The sequence below is a fragment of the Manduca sexta genome, chromosome 13 (genome assembly GCF_014839805.1).
Source record: "Manduca sexta isolate Smith_Timp_Sample1 chromosome 13, JHU_Msex_v1.0, whole genome shotgun sequence".
Taxonomy (NCBI): Eukaryota; Metazoa; Arthropoda; class Insecta; order Lepidoptera; family Sphingidae; genus Manduca; species Manduca sexta.
This window is the reverse complement of record NC_051127.1, coordinates 10247081-10265590: the sequence shown is the minus strand read 5'-3', so window position 1 is coordinate 10265590 and position 18510 is coordinate 10247081. Positions and strand designations below refer to the sequence as shown.

General features: G+C 36.6%; 1 protein-coding gene across 1 annotated transcript in view; it reads right to left on the bottom strand.

Moving 5' to 3' along the window:
- Positions 1 to 823: 823 nt before the first annotated feature.
- LOC119189202 (autophagy-related protein 2 homolog A-like) overlaps positions 824 to 18510 on the bottom strand; it is an 18662-nt gene continuing 975 nt past the window's right edge. The window contains 34 exon segments of the mRNA XM_037438254.1: positions 824 to 837; positions 1117 to 1284; positions 1536 to 1706; positions 1893 to 2052; positions 2757 to 2924; positions 3296 to 3479; positions 4053 to 4193; positions 4633 to 4841; positions 5283 to 5536; positions 5846 to 5953; positions 6411 to 6603; positions 7337 to 7598; positions 7986 to 8170; positions 8478 to 8662; positions 9242 to 9392; positions 9841 to 10019; positions 10451 to 10599; positions 10901 to 11053; positions 11289 to 11495; positions 11713 to 11819; positions 12165 to 12339; positions 12709 to 12848; positions 12850 to 12880; positions 13263 to 13398; positions 13891 to 14035; positions 14037 to 14067; positions 14488 to 14666; positions 15202 to 15287; positions 15905 to 16063; positions 16467 to 16519; positions 16521 to 16616; positions 17332 to 17423; positions 17425 to 17658; positions 17660 to 17927. Coding sequence (XP_037294151.1) covers positions 824 to 837; positions 1117 to 1284; positions 1536 to 1706; positions 1893 to 2052; positions 2757 to 2924; positions 3296 to 3479; positions 4053 to 4193; positions 4633 to 4841; positions 5283 to 5536; positions 5846 to 5953; positions 6411 to 6603; positions 7337 to 7598; positions 7986 to 8170; positions 8478 to 8662; positions 9242 to 9392; positions 9841 to 10019; positions 10451 to 10599; positions 10901 to 11053; positions 11289 to 11495; positions 11713 to 11819; positions 12165 to 12339; positions 12709 to 12848; positions 12850 to 12880; positions 13263 to 13398; positions 13891 to 14035; positions 14037 to 14067; positions 14488 to 14666; positions 15202 to 15287; positions 15905 to 16063; positions 16467 to 16519; positions 16521 to 16616; positions 17332 to 17423; positions 17425 to 17658; positions 17660 to 17927 — 5173 coding nt within the window.

Below are 18510 nucleotides of genomic sequence, written 5' to 3'. Positions count from 1 at the left end.
CATATATCATTGTTGCATAACTTTAACCGTTTACGCAGCGCACGCAACGGAAGCTCTCAAAACTAATAATTTTTCCCCGTTTTTGCAACATGTTTCATTACTGCTCCGCTCCTATTGGGTATAGCGTGATGATATATGGCCTATAGTACTCCACGAACAAAGAGCTATCCAACGCAAAAATATTTTTTCAGTTTGGACCGGTAGTTCCTGAGATTAGCCGTTACTGCTCCGCTCCTATTGGTCATAGCGTGATGATATATAACTTTGAGCACTCCAAAACAAAGGACTATTCAACACAAAAATATTTTTCAGTTTGGACCGGTAGTTCCTGAGATTAGCCATTACTGCTCCGCTCCGATTGGGTATAGCGTGCTGATATATAACTTAGAGCACTCCACAAACAAAGGGCTATTCAACACAAAAAGAATTTTTCAGTTCGAATCGGTAGTTCCTGAGATTAGCCATTACTGCTCCGCTCCTATTGGGTATAGCGTGATGATATATAGCCTATAGCAATCCACGAACAAAGGGCTATCCAACGCAAAAAGATTTTTCAGTTTGGATCGGTAGTTCCTGAGATTAGCCATTACTGCTCCGCTCCTATTGGGTATAGCGTGATGATATATAGCCTATAGCACTCCACGAACAAAGGGCTATCCAACGCAAGAATTTTTCAGTTTGGACCGGTAGTTCCTGAGATTAGCGCGTTCAAACAAACAAACTCTTCAGCTTTATATAATAGTATAGATTGAAGAGGATATTAAGTGGAATGTTTACTATGTTGCATAGGATGTCAATAAAATTACATTTTCTCAGTGGTTAATCACTGTGATAGTCCTAATGATATTATAAATGCGAAAGTTTGTGAGGATGGATGTATGGATGTATGTTTATTCCTCATTCACGAAAAAAACTTCTGAACGGATTTGGATGAAAGTTTACAGGATTATTGTTATACATCAGAATAACACATAAGCTACAATTAATAATGATTTTGTTTAATTTATTCTTAATATAACGATGCATGTCAAGTAAGTTGGAAAAAAAATCGGGAATACTTCTTCACGCGGGCGAAGCTGCGAGCAAAATCTAGTAGCTATTAGCATTATGACTTACCTGAAGTATATAGGGAGTCATCAATAGGTTCACTGTCCACTGGCAGTTTGGTAGCCGGTTTTTCTTGGATGCCGAGCTTGTTGAAATCCTCCTCCAGTTGTATCAAGTTCTCCGACACTAGCCTCTCCGCTTCATACGTCTCCATTAACGGTTCATCATCGCGCATAACTACAAACATTTAAATATGTAAGACCTGAAGTTAGCAGCGTATGTATGTCAACGTGAATGTAAGACATTCAAATTAAACTATTTTTCGGATTTTATCGCGGTTTTTATATTTTAATTTTTTCCCGACGTTTCGAAGATTGCAGCCTTTGTGGTCACGGTCACGTCACTCCTATTTGCCTGTTAGCAATTAATGTCACGCCATTACTAAGTTCAGCGCGGTCATACACGTTAGATTACTAAACTTTTCTCACCAGTTTCGTTGAGTGACAAAGCATCGGCGTCTCCTAAAGAAGTGGGGGTCGGTGGGGGGTCCTTCAGATGGCTGGCGATGCTCATGACCGGCGGCCGGTGCGTGGGCGTCGTCTGCCGCGACCCGCTAGAGTCCGTCGATAGACCTCCCACGCTTTTAGAATCATCGTCCGCTGGAATTTGACTTTCATTTAATAAATGTGAAGTAAAATAATAGTAAATAATATGGTTGGCAGACTTGATTTACTGATTTTCATTAAAAACCAATTTAATAAATTAGAATCTTTTTAGATGTTTATTAATATAAACAACGAATAAATAATAATAATTATTATTATATCAAATCATTGTAAACTCACCGTTGGTCTCATCAGATCCGAGCTTGGAGAAATATGACACGAGGAAGGCCAACGTGTCTTGGTCGAGATTGAACCAAAGTGGCAGAAGGGAAACCTTGAGGCAGCACTCCTGCGCAGACAACGCCGGCTCCGGCCGCAGGTGTACAGCTTTCACTATCAACTATAAAATATCGATATTATATATTTCTTATCGATATAATAAGATAAATTGATACTTCTAAGATTTTTTATATATATACATAAATTATTTATTGGATTTGACACGATAAAAATAAAAATATTCTTTTTTACGGCGATTTCAATTACGAAATCAATAATACGCGTCTGAGACCTATTCAAAAATGTCGATTCGAAATATCAAAATTAAATGAATTATGTTGTGCATAATTTAATATCTAAGAGTTAAAGTGAGTGCTAGGAAACATTTTTAATTTTTTCAAAAATAAGTAGTTTAAATAAGTATTTCTTCTTTTAATTCTTTTTTGTAATTCAAGTTGTTGGATGGTGTTTCTACTGTTTATGGGCGGTCGTATCGCTTATCATCAGGCGAACAGCAAGCTCGTCTCGTCATTCAAAGCAATAAAAAGTTGAATGGCGAGACGAGTACGCCACTCGCTTGGATAAATGTAAGGACAAGACTGTGTAAGGGACACATCCGGCCAAAAACGGTATCAACATCATATTAAATTTTAAAATTAAAAGTACTGCTTGACATCCCAGTACGCTTGACACTCTGAGAAATAAGATGTTAAGTCTCATAATGCCGAGCAATTGCTCTGGTTACAATGTTATTGAAACGGGGACACAACAATACATGCCCACTGCTGCTTGAAGTAACAGTAATAGTAGTAATGAAATATGTACCATGTGCGCGTTCTTCCTCTCTGGTTCGTCCTTGAGTTTGTACTGGCTGAGCAGCTTGTTGATGTCGCTGCACACCAGCTGGTCCAGCACCTCGATCTTGCTGATGGCCAGCGTCTGTCGGGACGCGTGCGTGCCGCCCGGCGGGTATATCTCGTATTGAAACTTTACCTAAAATACATTTTTAAGTTATGTTATGTATAACAAAACATATTTTAATAATGTTAAAATAAATATTAAGATTTGTATTTTATTCTGACAAATACTTAAAATGCCACCATGGATCTACAAATATTAAAATACTATGGAAATCCTCTTGTGTTAATGATGTATAGTATAATAATATATTCAGCAGTATTATAAAACAAAAAAACGCAATTTGAAAATAGTTTGCCACAAAATTATTTGCCACCTCACACCACAAGTTAAAGGTAAATTTGTGTTTTTTCATATAATTGACCACTATTTCGGTTTCAATAACTAGGTTTGAATAGAACGTCAATATGGTTTAATGATTAAATGATAGAAATGTAAGTGTGGACCTTGTGCAAGCAGAGTTTGACGCGCGTGTGGTGGTCCCGATGCCGTCCGCCGCGAGAGCGTGCGTGTGCGGCGCGCGGGGCGGCGCGCGCGCGCTCGCCCGCCGCGCTCCAGCGCACGGCGCCCGCGCGGTACGTCGCCGCGCTGCTCTCGTACGGCGCGTACGGCGAGTACTCCGAGCTGCGTCTGCATTACACACCCAGTACTCACTCTACAGTGTACAGCTTAGTCTGGATATGGGAGTCACAGCTCTAATTTGATAATTCTTAATAATATATCAAACTCCGAATATGAAAAATAGTTTATATTTGAAGCTTCACATTTCTTTGTATACAGCCGAGTAGATGGTTGTTGTAACAAATAAGTGGACGTACTGTTTTAATATAGGCGTATATTGCTTTTATAATTGAAGCCTGGTGTGACACAACGTTCTTATACGACCACATACGTGCAAATACGCAGTTGTGGAAGTGTGTGTCCGTACGCATATACTTTGCTCACGCTTTATTATATTACTTACAAACGAGGGTTTTAAAAACTATGAAGGTTTTTGTGTAACTTATATTACACATGTGACTTTAATCTACTTACATAGCTAAGAATTTAATAAATTTTAAACATTTATATTAATATACATATTATCAAATATATTTAGTGCAAATATGTAATATCAAATGTTTATAAAAAATTAAACGAAAAAATAAAATCCACAAGAAACGGAATAATAACATTCATTAACGAAATTCTCAATGTACTCACTTAGATGCGGTGGGCGAGCCTTGTTTCCTCGCGTCGCCTTCAATAGTGACGGTTTTCTTGGCGGACGCGGTCTCGGCGGCCGTGCGGAAATCCGTCCCACCATACATGTTCCACGTTACACTCATTTCGCATAATGTGTACCTGATAACAACACACCATTCACTCTATAACCATCATCATTATTAATATTAAAAATTAATTTAAATTTTTGCTGGCAACACCGCCCAAAATATAGCCGATATAGTGCCAAACTTATAAGACTAAATTAAATGCACCTCAATAATGTGAAGTATGCACAAGTTTCAAAATATATTTCATACTTCGAGATAAAAAATTACCAAAAACAGTCCATGAAAAGTCTACAAACTGATATAAAAATTCCAATAATTTCAAGAGAAAAAACAAACTTTGTCATGTAGTTTTAGTATTTTAACAATGTATAATTAAGTAAATTACTATAATGTATATTTCATCAAAGAATATGTTTCAAAACAACCTCCAATATTTGACGCTGTTTAAATCATCTTAATAGTAACACGTCAATGATGATATTTAAGAAATATTATCACGCTTTAAATACCTTAGCATCGGCAGAGGGAAGCTCTTAGGTGCCTTCAGCACATCAGTCCTAGCAGCTGGTACAGTAAAGTGATTGTCGAACATGTACACCGGGCCAGGCCCCATCCAGTTCACAGTGGGCTCGTCTAGATCGTTGTCCTGGCTGTACCCTTGCGTCTCTACGAAGCAGTACTCATCGTCTGTGTTGCTGCCGTCTCCTCCGGATTTTACCTGAGATATAATTCATAGCGAATGAGTGGCTGTGCATTGAAATTCATGCCGTACATTGTGGGATTTTTTTATTTATTAGCCCTATCAGCGTTTATCACACCAATGCTTACAAACTAACATACAATTAATAGCATAGTTAATATGATTTACTTTTATAGGCAAACACCACATGCAAAATTGTTTAACAGTAAACCGAAAAGGATTAAAGGTTTATTATTGTTTTTATTTTTAGGACCACATCCAAGTTACTCAATATCAGCCCGGAGTCTGGAATTTGTGGCCGATATGGCGATATGCTCCCCCCGTATTACATTATGGGACGGAACTCGCCCCGGAAAGTGGGTGCACCAATTGCACATGTGCTTATCACTTTGGTGATAAAAGGTGTGTGTAATTTATGTATACATTTAATTTAGTGGAAAGTTATAATGATTAACAAACCTTTTTCCTTTTAGATTTCCGCGGCGTTGACTTAGGCGATGCCGTGGGATCTCCTAACTCCTTCGCTACTTGTGTGTTCGTGGATTTGAACTCTGGCACTTCTATCGTGATGCTCTGGTCCATGGACTCCATGGATTTAGGCTCATCGGCTTCCACGCCTTCCACTGGTCTCTGTTTCATGTTGGACTCGTCGGGGAAGAAGAATATCTCAACGCCTTCCTTCTCTGTTGAACTGTTTAGTTCGTCCTCATCGACTGGGATGAAAGAGATGGGGTAAAAATAAAAAACATTACTTTGAGGTATTTAAAACAGATTGCCGGCATTCAACAATTAAGTGTGATATGAAAGATTATGAAATGCTTTCAAGTTCAAATAATTAGAAAATATATCGTTATTTTTTTTTATTTCTAATATGTGTAAGTCTAGTTCACGAAAAAAATAATTAAAAATATTTTAAAATGATAAAATAAAAAAAAACATTGAAAAAAAATTGCGAATAAAGTACTAAAAAATAAAAAGGCTTGTCGCCATAATCTAAATTAAAAAGTAACAAAACAACTCACGTGTTGTGTTGGGGCTTTCTTTCATCGCTTCCGCCATGAGATCGTTGACTTGTTGTATTTCACTGGGCGACAGCTCCCGGATCTCTTCTATTGGCTTGTCGTCTATACCTGGGAAGTATTCTTATTTATACAAGTAAACAGCTTTCTTTATTTACTAGTTGGGTAGTGAAGGTAATATTAGATAATGCGAGTGTGAGTGAAGAGGTTAAATATAATATAGTTAGTTAAATCTGTCAATGAAATAAGATTTGTATAAGGCGAAAAACTAACGAGTAAGCCACTTCATGTTACATGATTTGTATTGTCTATGCACACAAAAGAATCATGGTGACCCTGTCTTATAGGGAAGGAATAGCGGTTAGAAAAAGGAGGTTGTTTATTGAGATTTTTAAGGTTTGCATCTTGATGAGTTTTTCATTGACTGAATATTATAATTACTTTGTCAAAAAGCACTCTGATTCTAGATAGTAGTTTTTTAAAAAGAAAATATCTCAACGATATTAATTTTTTATTCCATTATTAATTCGATTAATTTACTTCAACGTGAATTCTAGTCATCCCTTACCGACTAAAGTCTCCAACGGCTGGTCGGAGCAGATGCTGGTGTGCCGCGAGGAGGGGTCGAAGGGCGGCTGCGAGTCTCCGTCGCAGGCCACGTACGTGACGAGGCGGCACAGGGCGCTGGCCGAGTCCCAGCACGTGTGCACCGTCACCATGTTGTTCGACGCGCTCAGATCCACCTGCGGCTGCTCGTTTGACTAGCCAGAGAATATTTATAACATTCAATTAGAGACCAAGTACAAAATTATTACTCAATATTTATATCTGAATATATACTTTGCATAGAAAGATATATCGATATAATTGTAATTTATTAGTCATTCCTACATCGATAAACAACAATTAAATATAAATAGAAAGGTATTGTATCGATATAATTGTAATTGAATTGTTTTTAATATGTCGATAAGTCCAGACACGATGAATAACAATTCCCAGAATATAAATATAAGCTAAAATTACTCAGCTTATTTCTAAAAACATTTGTTTCACATTAATCCACATCGATATATATGTACTACGTACTAGATTTGGCGCTCCGAACGCTCACTGTGTTCAACTGAATTGAACTGTAATCCATTCAAACCGATTTTAGTATGGTGTCAATATTGACAGCTTGTGGTTTAGTACGGAGTGGCGCTCATGATATAAGAACTCGAGTCGAACAGTAAACATGGATTGTATAAAAAATATTAGTGAAATAAGTAAAATTATTTGTTGTTCAAGTGAATAAATAAGTTATAACGGTGAGGTTTGTTTGCCATTTTAGTTCAGATTATCAACATATAATTTATATGGGCGTTCGTGTCTATAGAATATACGTCAATGTTAATCCACTTGAGCTACAATTATGGATTCATCATATTTTCATAGTTTCTATATTATCGATATTTTTACATGTTTGCCCCTGCTAATAAAATACATACTTACACTATTAGTCTTATCCTCCATCCTCAAAGACAACTCAAACAATCCAACATCGACAACACACACGTAGTCTTTGTTCACATCAGGTAGTTTATCATCGTCTTGCGGCACAACATTCGGCTTGGTGTTGTGCAAATGGTACAGGAATAAGGTACACTCCTGCGCCAGGAATCGAAGGCAGGAAGTGTTGGTGGCGGCTATCAAGTTGCTAGACACGCTGAAGTTACCCAGTGTTATAACTGTTCGTATGGGTAGGTATAGGGGCCTGTAAAGAGGATTTTTATCGATACTTTTTTGTTAAAAATGATTGAGATAGTTAAACTTTATAGTTTATAGTTCTTATTAATAAAGGTTGCTGTGCTGTTTTTTGGCTATTCATGTTCTATATTTTTTTCCATGAGTCAAGTAATTGGTATTTTGGGACTTAGAAGCTAAAACATTTATTAATTATCGACTATAATGTGTTTGTTCGTAAGGTCCAGTCTTATCTTTATTTCTTAGTTACTGCAAATGCACTAACAATCATAGAATATTTATAAAATCTACAGACTTATTCATTTAATTTTCCCCCATTCGACAATGTTACAAATTATCTTTGCACAATATGGTACACAATTTTTATGACATTCTGTATAACAAAAAATCGACTTACCGGTAATCGATAGCGCAGTCAAACACATGCACGTGTAACTCAGAGAGTACTGTAGAAGGGGTGTACCCAGGCACGGGGTAGTCGAGTACGTCTATAACATCCATCAGTTGTGTGAGCCAGGCGATGCCCTTGTCGCCTCTGTGTCGGAGAGTAGCTTGCTCTATCCCGAGAGCTATGCAGATGGTCTGTGGATATTTTTTCTATGTTAGTATTAGCTAACAACCCATTTGCAATCGGAATGATTGGAATGTTAGCCGGCTAACATGTCAAGCATTAAGTAGTTAATCGAATTGTCTCTATTGGTATAAAAATCTTGGTACTAGGAAATGGTTTCGTAATTACTATACGTCATTTTTATTATAATAGGAATATGTTAAGACATCCGTTTAGGAATTATTGATGGTATCATCCTTATTTTTTTTTTAAATGTCGATAATTTGCTTTGAATCTTATCGATAATTTTATCGAATAGGTTTGTTACTACTATAGTACCTTTAAATTTGGTGTTTCGGAATCAGGGTCCACTTTGAGTGCGAGGGTGAACATGTCCTTCTTGGGCAGGCGTTCCTTTATAATAATCCCCTTGCCAGACGGGTAGATAGTACTCTTTAGATACGAAGGTAAGAGTGTGCCGTACATTCTTAGTGGTGGCTTGTCTGCCGGGATTGTTATTAGAGCTGAAAATATATGGGTAGTTAAGATCCTTACGGGTCGTCCATTAATCACGTGATATTTTTTAGTGACTTCTTCTTAACCACTCCCATCTCCTGGTAATATGTGGTGAAGTTTTAGATCACCCTACCCAAAATCACGTGTATTTTTTTTGGTACAATGTATATTGAATTTTTTTAGATTAAATCACGTGATCAACACAAAATAAATACAAGGATATCTCATTACCACCTCCCCGCTCCTTATGATATTTTGTCATATTATTTCCGAACCCTTTCGAGCCTCACGTGATTAATGGACGACCCCTTAAGATTAAAATTCTGATATATAGCAAAAAAAATATCACTGCTATATACTTACTGCTTTCATTTTTACTTATAAATTATCAGCCAGAATTTATCAAAAATTGTTATCGTGAGTTACCGGAAAGAAAACATGGCGTAAATAACATCAAATACATACATACATACATACATAACATCACGCATTTATTCCCGAAGGGGTATGCAGAGGCGCAACTAGGGCACCCACTTTTCGCCAAGTAATAACATCAAATTGCTTATATTAAATGATAAATAACTCACATTCATGGTACAGTGTAGTCTTGAGTGCTCTGAGACACAGCTGCGCAGTCTTGGGTTTCCCGTGCAGTCCGCTGACCTGGCACATGGACAGCCTGTGAGCCTCGAGCACCAGCTCGCCCATTTGTCCGGGCACTACTCGCTTGTTGGTATCCTAGTAACAAAGGCATTAACGGCGGATTTTAAGAAACGATCCCAATAAACTTATTATGGATCAGGAGTAACAATATTCTAAACTTTTTTTGATTTGTGACATTATGTTCTCGATCTGAAGCTCAAATCGAAATCGGACGTAAATGAATAGTAAATTTTACTTTTACTTTTTTATCTTACTATTCACAATTCACTAGTGTGTTACAAAGTATCAGATATAACATTAAAATAAAATGCAGACTACATTCAATGTTCTTGTGATTTATGTAGTATGTCGAGTATCGAACGATACGAATGGGTATATCTTTTCATATTATCGATATTTTACCGTTACTGAATGTATGCTTATGGATTAGTGGCGACGGTACATGATGTTCGACATCGATGACTTAACAAAAGCGATATTTCTAAAAATCGTATCGTATTTCTAAAAATTGAAAATGACTTACTCTAACTGGTGCATAGATGGTGAGCAAGCCTTTATCGACTTTAAAAGTGAGACAGAAGTTGTGCGTCTCTTTATTAGTGTGCACAACTTTGTTTGCAGTCAGTCCTTTTTTTACTTTATTTTCGTACGTCGAGTAATACAAATTGTCTTCTTCGGACGATGAACTGTCCGTATCGCTATCTGAAATAGTATTTCTGATTATAGATTGTAATAAGTCGAGATTATGTATTTTTAAAGTTGATTTAATATGAAAAAATACGGTTTACTATTACTCTATTATATTTGTTTTCATTATATATATTTTTTGGATTATTCAGCCAGAATAATAAGTGTTTCATTTTAAAATTAGAATAAATAGAATTGATATTTATAATATGTTTATCACAGTTTTTTTTTCTGAAATAATATTCCTTTTTATAAAAATCTTATAAGTGGTTCGAGTTTTTAATATAATAATAAAATTAGAAAAATTTCTTATAAATGTTAATAGAGCAAAGGAATACGGTCCCCGTACGATTAAAATTTTGATGATTGAAATCCAACCTTACATTCGTGCACATACGGCTGATATTAGTCCGATATAAAACTATATACTTATAAAAAGTAATTACCATATCCACTGCCTTTGCAGACGCCAAAGGTAGGGTTGATGGGACCACAGGCTAGCGGGCTGATCTCATACTGGTCGACGATCTGAGGCTCCCACAGCAAGAGGTCTGAGTTGATGCGGTTGTAGATTATTTCGTATAGTTGTTTAGATCTGAAATATAATGATTATTAAGTCAGAATTAGACTAATATGGTATCTTAGGAGTCGGATAAGGTAGATGGCATTCAAAAAATCAAGTTGATTCGGTACTTAAATGACAGATAGAATGATTTGTGTGATGAGTGACTATTGACATGCATTAACTATTTTTTTGCATGTGCAAATGTTTGAAACAAGATGATAAAATAATTATTTTAGGATTATGGTTATTAACATTACCATTAGATATAACTATTTTAGGTTGATTGTAAGATTATTAATATAATCCAATATATTGAAAACAAATAACTTACTCAAGTTGCAAACTCAGAATGGGCAGATTGAACTCGAGATGTATCGATGACAGGTCTATGGAGCTGTTTGTGAACTCCGTCATCTCTTCTTCGCTTCCTGGCACTATTATTTCTTCTTCTTGACCTGATAACAGACACCCGACGATCGATAGTCAAAACATAGTTTCGATATAAGTACTGTGCCGTCGAAGGAGTAGGCGGAAGCGCAACTGGTGCACTGGCACTTTCCCCATGTGTATTCCGACCCATGATGTGATAGGGAGCGAGCCTGTCGCCATATCAGACACAAATTCCAGACTCTGTACGATACTGATTAGAAAAACTCAATATCACAGTTCTTTTTTTTATAAAATTTTAACTTTGAAAAAGACGATGTTAGAGTACTTACACTTGTTTCGGCCCACCCTCGTGTTTCGTAACACTTTGGTGCGCCATTTTCTTCCCACTAAACGGACTCGGTTGCGAGCTATGCAGGTTGGTCATGATGTACATTGATGTAGTCATTGGGTTGTGTGACGTCTCGAAGCGTGGTTCGTCTGTCAGTACATCGAACGGGCCTTTGTTGTTGTTCCGCGGCTTGAACGTTATCGATATTCTGGAAATCGATTGGTTAAATTGATAATCGATTGTTGAAATGATTTTGAGTTATGCTGTGTATATTGTAGCATATTGATAGTAAGATTAAGAAGGTACACAGATGAAACTATAAAAGTACAAAAAAAATAGTTCCTGATAGTGAAAAACTATTCGATATAAATCGTTTATACATATCGATTATACTTGTACAAGCATTAATAATTTTTTCTTCTTACGTTGGCAATGGTGATGAAGTCACGTGCCCTCGTAGTATATCGCTCTCTTGTGGATTATCGTCCATGGTAGTGCGGGCTATATGAGTGCCGGGCAGGCTGTCATTCTCCTAAAATAAAACCGTAAATATGACATATATAGGTGATCACAGTATTAGTGAGTAAAATGATATGGACTAGGATACTCTGTCGCTAAAATTTGTAAAAATCCTTATGGATAATGTCTATAGCATATAAACCACACGTACCATTCGAATAAAACATTGAACTTTTAATTAAAGTACCGTTCGCACAAAAATCCGTTGCCGGGATAAAAGTAGCATTCAGAACTCAGTGACAATGTGCCTTACTACGAGAGCAAATATTTTAAAATCCGATCAGAAGTTCCGTGATCTATCCTCTAAATCTTATCCCCTATACTTGAACCCATAATTATAATATATGATTAACCTTACATGATAATATAAATCCAGCGTGGTAGACTTGAGGGTGACGGTAGTTGGCAAGGGGCGAACGCTCGGCGCCTGCTGACAGTTAATTGTGGCGTTCTCGAACTTAAACACGAGGTAATCCTGTCGCACCCGACGAGTTTCACGGTTCACGCACGGACGGAGATCTGCTATCGGGAATCTACGAACCAATAAAATGGTTTATATCGATAGTGATGATATCGATAAAAAGACTAGATTATCGATATTTGTCAACTTTTATGGAATTATATTAACGATAATTTACTACCATTTCTCATTTTTTATGACTATAAATCAAGTGATAGTAATGTAGAAATAAACATAGCTGCTACAAATACACAAAAAGTAAATAAATTAACTTATATCTAAGGCACTATGTCTGGCCTTGTTGCTAGAAGCGATATCTCCCAGGCAACGAGGTACTTTTTTTTTAAAAACAAGAACATTATTATGTTACTTATAGTGTCCCACTGCTGGGAATTATGTTACTTGATGTTTCTAAATTTAAATCATCAAGTATTCCTCATACCTGAGTATAGCGTGTAGGTTGGAGCACTGTAGAGTAAAGTTGAATTGGTTCTGCGACGTGACCGGTGCGGCCGGCGTGCTCGCCGGGGAGGGCGGCCCGCCGAAGAACGTCGCCGACATCCGCTCTATCACTGTCAACTCTCACGTCCAGGTAGAATGGAGTGCATTTTACCCTGGCAATAATATAACATAGTTAAATATCCATGTATGAAGGTCTAAATGGAACTAGGATTTGAACGATTTAAAGAAGCTCTTGAATAGATGGAACAAGAGATATGTGGTCGTTTTCATAGGTTTTTGTAGAGTTATTTAGGGCCCATGTAAGTCGTAGACAAGCGCGATCGCCGCAAATGTGTGAATGCACATCACATATATCATCCATACAAGTCTATTATATGAATGGGATACAAACATTCGTGCAATATCTTAATTGGTTTTGAAGATTTTCGTCGGCTTAAAAATTATAGGGAACAAGAGGCCAGGGAGATAGCCACAAATAATATGGTTTTGTGCAGCAAAAATGACTAAATAGTCATTTAAATAGTATATACTAACACGATATCTGTTGTAGGATAGGCGAGTTTCTTCTCGCCTGATATTCGTATGTATTTTGATACTTGTTTGAAGTTGACTCTCACGTTGGCGCGCGATGAGAGTGTTGAACTCCTTTGACTAGCAGTATCATCGTCTTCTGTAAAACAAAACATATTTTTAGTAATTAAATTTATTATATATTCAATAGATAAATAAAATACATACAAGGGATTATATATAAGTGGTAATCAGAACATAATGAATCACAGGGCCCTAATTTTGTTTATCGATATTCTCGAAGCAACTAGAAATTTTAAGAAAAAGTGGTAAGCCGAAAAAATATTGCTTAAAGCCTTCACCTTCAATAATAAAATCAAAAGCTGGTTGTAGAATATTTATAGCAGCCATGAGAGCGACCATCGTACACAAAGTTTAAAAGCCGCCATAGTGGTCTACGTAAGAGTGTCGCGGTCCGGGATCAGACAGTGTATATTCTGTTACAAACCGACAGAATTCTATCGACTGGTAAGGAATATTCTCTGATCAGTCCATACTCTATCTGGACCCCACTTTACTTACCATCAGGTACAGTGGGGTGCCCATATAAAAATCATTATGACTATGAAGGTGATGATACATTCACACTCACCTTTACACTCAAACCGTATCAAGTCATAGGCCCTCGGCTTGGTGTCCGCGTCCTCGGTGGGGTAGTAGAGGCACTCCCTCAGCAGTAGATGCCGTATGGCCGCCTCGCAGACGGTCTGGCTGCCGTGTGACGTCACTTTCTCACTCTCCATCCACCGTTATCTCGGATGCTAGGAGCCTGGAGGGTTGCAGTTTGTTATGATATCATTTTATATTATTTTACTTTTAATAACATAAATGTAAAACCTTGTTAGAAGTGAACGTATGAATTACTGAATAGATTTGGATAAAATTTGGCATACACATAGACAAGGCATTGAGCAATGTGTAGGTTACTCATTAATTTGGGAATATATTTTTACGCAGGTGAAACTGTATGTAAAATCTGGTATCCTAAATTAATCTAATAATACAGTTATTCTGTCCTTGAATACTCATACAAAGTTCATATTTTATTATGATTTTATTACTTTTACGTGTGTGGCGTCTCCATATAAAAGCGTATTTTTTTTCTATATGTATAAATGACAAATAGATAGCTTCGAAAATATTTTTGCTGGGACACCACCTCAACGTATTACTTTTAAAATCCACTTACCTCAAATGATTTCTTTCCGTGGCACTGTCTATAGCAGCATTAGTCGAACTGAACACGTCTCCTTCTACGAATGGAAATGAGTGCAAGTGTTCGAAGAAGTCTTTAGCGGCTACTAGCATCTTCTTGGCGCTGCTCGGTGATATACAATCAGATCCAATGGGAGATGGCACAAGGATATCCTGTAGAAAAAAGTTTGGCATGTAGATTTTTTCATTTAGATGTATATTTAACCGACTTCAAAAAAGGAGGAGGTTCTCAATTCAATTGTATTTTGTTTTCTTTATGTTTGCTACCTCAGAACTTTTGAATGCGTGAACCAATTTTGATGATTCTTTTTCTATTTGAAAGCTGGTGCTTCCATTGTGGTCCTATATAAATTTCATTGTTGTTGGACCCTTGATTTCGGAGATATATCAGAAAACTCTTAAAATGACGTTATTACTGCAGAAAACTCTAACTACGCAAAAAATAAAAACTTAAAAAAAAATTATACCGCCTTCAAAAACAACTAAAACCAAAAAAATATTTAACATTACCTATACAAATACTGGTTACCAATTTTAGAGTCGGTGCCTAATAAAAACTAAACATTGCTTGCGGACAGTTGTTTCTGTATTTATTTAGCTTAACTAGCACACATTACATTTAGACTACAATGTGTTTAATGACATTGATATAGTGACTTTGTAGTATCAAAGATGTAATTCAAATTACCTTGTGTAGAAGAACGCAGGACACAGAAGCGATTCTGAAACTGATGTGAGACACCTCCGCGGTCGGGTCACCGTCGATGTGCGGTACTGAAAGAAGAAAGAAAGAAAATACGTTTATTGCGGTAACACACACTAAACATAAATTAAAAGTATTAACAGTAATTATACCTAATTACAGTAATTTAAAATAAAAGGAAAAAAACAAAAAAAACGACAAGACACTAAAAGCCTAACAGGTATAACAGGCAATGTGTACTGTGCCTTGGAGTTAACAGCTCAATTATTGTAAACGTTTATATCTATTATTATAAAACAAAGTCCCCTTTTCTGTCTGTCTGTATGTTATCGATTTACTCAAAAGCTATTCAATGGATTTTATGAAATTTGTATGTAGATAGTTTAAGAACCTTGGGGTGGTTATAAGCTACTTTCTATTCCGAGAAAATATATAGTGGGACTTTTATCATGTAAAACAGCTTCATGCGCGAGAAGCCGTGTACAAAAGCTAGTTGATATTATATAAAAGATAGATTATATGACATAATATTTTAAAAATTTAATAGAATTATGGATAGCTGAATTTACACTCATCTCGGGTTTATTCCTGAAGTGATAAGCAGAGATGCAATCAGTTCTCTCACTTACCCCACTTACCCCTTCAAAGCAATAAAAAAAGACATATACAAGGATGTTGCTGTACGAACCTCTTTTATTTCTTTTGATCCTGGGTTGAGCAGTGGGTAGGTTCATACTGGAGGACATGCTGGCACTCATAGAGCTCACGGTTGATGAGAAACTCTCACCCATCTGATTACCACCCGAGGTCATTGGGTGGAACTTCTCGTTTTCGGACTCGCTGTCTTCTGCGATATCGTATAAAGGTTTAATTAGAAGTTCTTATATCCAGCCTTTATAGGAAAAATATCGACTTTCCCACTTTTTGGTTATGGTATATTTCTAGTACTTTTTATAGAATGGTCGTTTTTGTAACTAAATACTGCAAATCTATATTAATATATAAAGCTAAAGAGTTTCTTTGTTTGAACGCGCTAATCTCAGGAACTTTACTGAACTGATTTAAAAAACATTACTCCTGAGTACTATAGGCTATTTTTTATCCCGGAAAAATATAAAACGGTGCTTTTATCTAAATAAATAAATAAATAAAAACTTTTTCATTAACAAAAAACCAGCTCTAGGCTTTTTATCATGAAAACCTCTAACATAAAACCTGGTTACGTATATTTCTATCAAATAATACATTACCGAAGCTAGGTCCCGACCAGCCGTGCATGCCAGTCGGCCTGCTGTTCTGTCTCCAAGTTTCCGAGCAGCTGAGCCTCTATGAGTTGGAAGTCGGCTTGTCTCATCGGCTTGCATTGCATATTCATTCCACTTGGACGTAGAGGTATGTTGCTAAAAAGGCAAAAGTATATAAATAAACTCTTTTGCTTTTAATTCGGTGTTAAATTATGTTTATAATATAGGAGAATGGTGACTATCAAATGTTTTTTTGTCAGTGGAATAACAGCTCTAAATTACATACAATATTTGGAGCTCAAAGATTGGCAATTGGTAATTTTATTTAAGAATATATTAATAGTTGACATTTGTAAGTTTATACTGTATGTAGTACAATTTGTATTCTGTAATGTAGCACAAGGTAGAGGTTTGGCAATTTTTTATATCAACAACATTGTCGCGGCCGAATAATGCCTTGACCCATTTTGATAAAGTTCTAAAATATTTTTGGAATTCGGTCGCCGCCAATTCAAATGTATGTTGACTAGATCATTTTTTACTTGTTCTTATTGACCATTATAAATGCTCTGTGAATATGTACACAGTATGCAGCAGTAACGAAATGTGAAATTTTCCGGAAATCCCGAACCTCGACATAACAATATAGGTACTAATATGCATAAATGCGATCTGAAAATCGTTCTAATGATAATTAGATTCTACATTAACTCTACGGATTCGTGGACTATCGGATTATATGGAACTTCGCCACTCTTATACAGTAACGAATAAAGTTATTTTCAGAACTGGAAATTTTCATAAGAGTTCGAGATACACAGACATAATCAAAAACTTAAGTACTTAGAATATAACTTGGTAATAAACTCACCTTGTGTCTTCTAAATGTGGTTGATTTAACGCATCCACTAATTCAATTAAAGTATGCAACTGCCTCGGCGATATAAACGCTATAAAAGACCCCCAACAGTATTTTAATCTCCACCTTCGGTCCTTCCACTTCTTCCGTATGCTTAATCTTCAACGCCAACTCTTGCTGACCGGTTAACTTCGCAAAGAGAATTGGATCAGGCTGAGCTACCTTCTCTTCTGGAGTAAGCTCTCTAGATTCCATAGTCACTTTGGCTTCAGTAAGTATTTCTTCTAACGGGTCAGGTTCTATTGTTGATATAACACTTCGAGTTTCATAGAATACATCTGGACGCAGTACTCTGGTAGTTCAATTCCGAAGTTTCAGTCTGACTGGGATCTGTCTTGTCGGTGTGAGACGATGCTGACTTCTCCATTATCAAACTCCGCGCCATGGTGCGTAGTTTCGATGGGAACTCATCGGTGTACAACGTGACCCCTTCGAATTTGATTTTTTTGTTCGTGTATGTTGCTACTATGTAGGTTTTTGTTTTGTCCGGATCTGTCACTTCCGGTGTCGGCTCAGAGCCCGCCTCATCAAAATAGTCAATGCCGAAAATTAGTGAGTTATTCAGGATGTTGATTTGTGTTTTAAATATGTTCAAGCGTAAAAGTCAGACATAATAGTAACCTCGGTGCATGCATTTTATATTAAGAAATTCTCTTTACACATTCAATATAATTAATCAGTCTTGATAATTAAAAAGAAAAAAATATCCTGCCAGTATATGATCACATCAAAATTCTGATTTGTCACAGCTCTGGGTGGCAAACCCTTTTACACAGAAGGCTGAACAGTAATGTTTTGATATTAGGAATGTGGTTGCATATTATAGTTCCTTTCTTTTAGAAAGGTCGTGCCTCTCCCTAAAATTAATTTTGGCCCCAAGCCATTAGCCTATGTACGCGCATGGCACTCGATGTGATTGACTAAATAGACCTAATTATAGACTTATATTTGTCTCCCTGTTACAAATAACAATGAAAGGATGGCAGTTGTGTTTGCATCCTAATATAATGCAATAAAAATAATCAACTATCATTGTATCTAGAGTTCTGACCCCACTGCATAAGACTTACGTCAGCTCTCAGGAAGTGCACTGTCTTTCCGTTTAGCATATAGCTTGAAACAAACATTTAC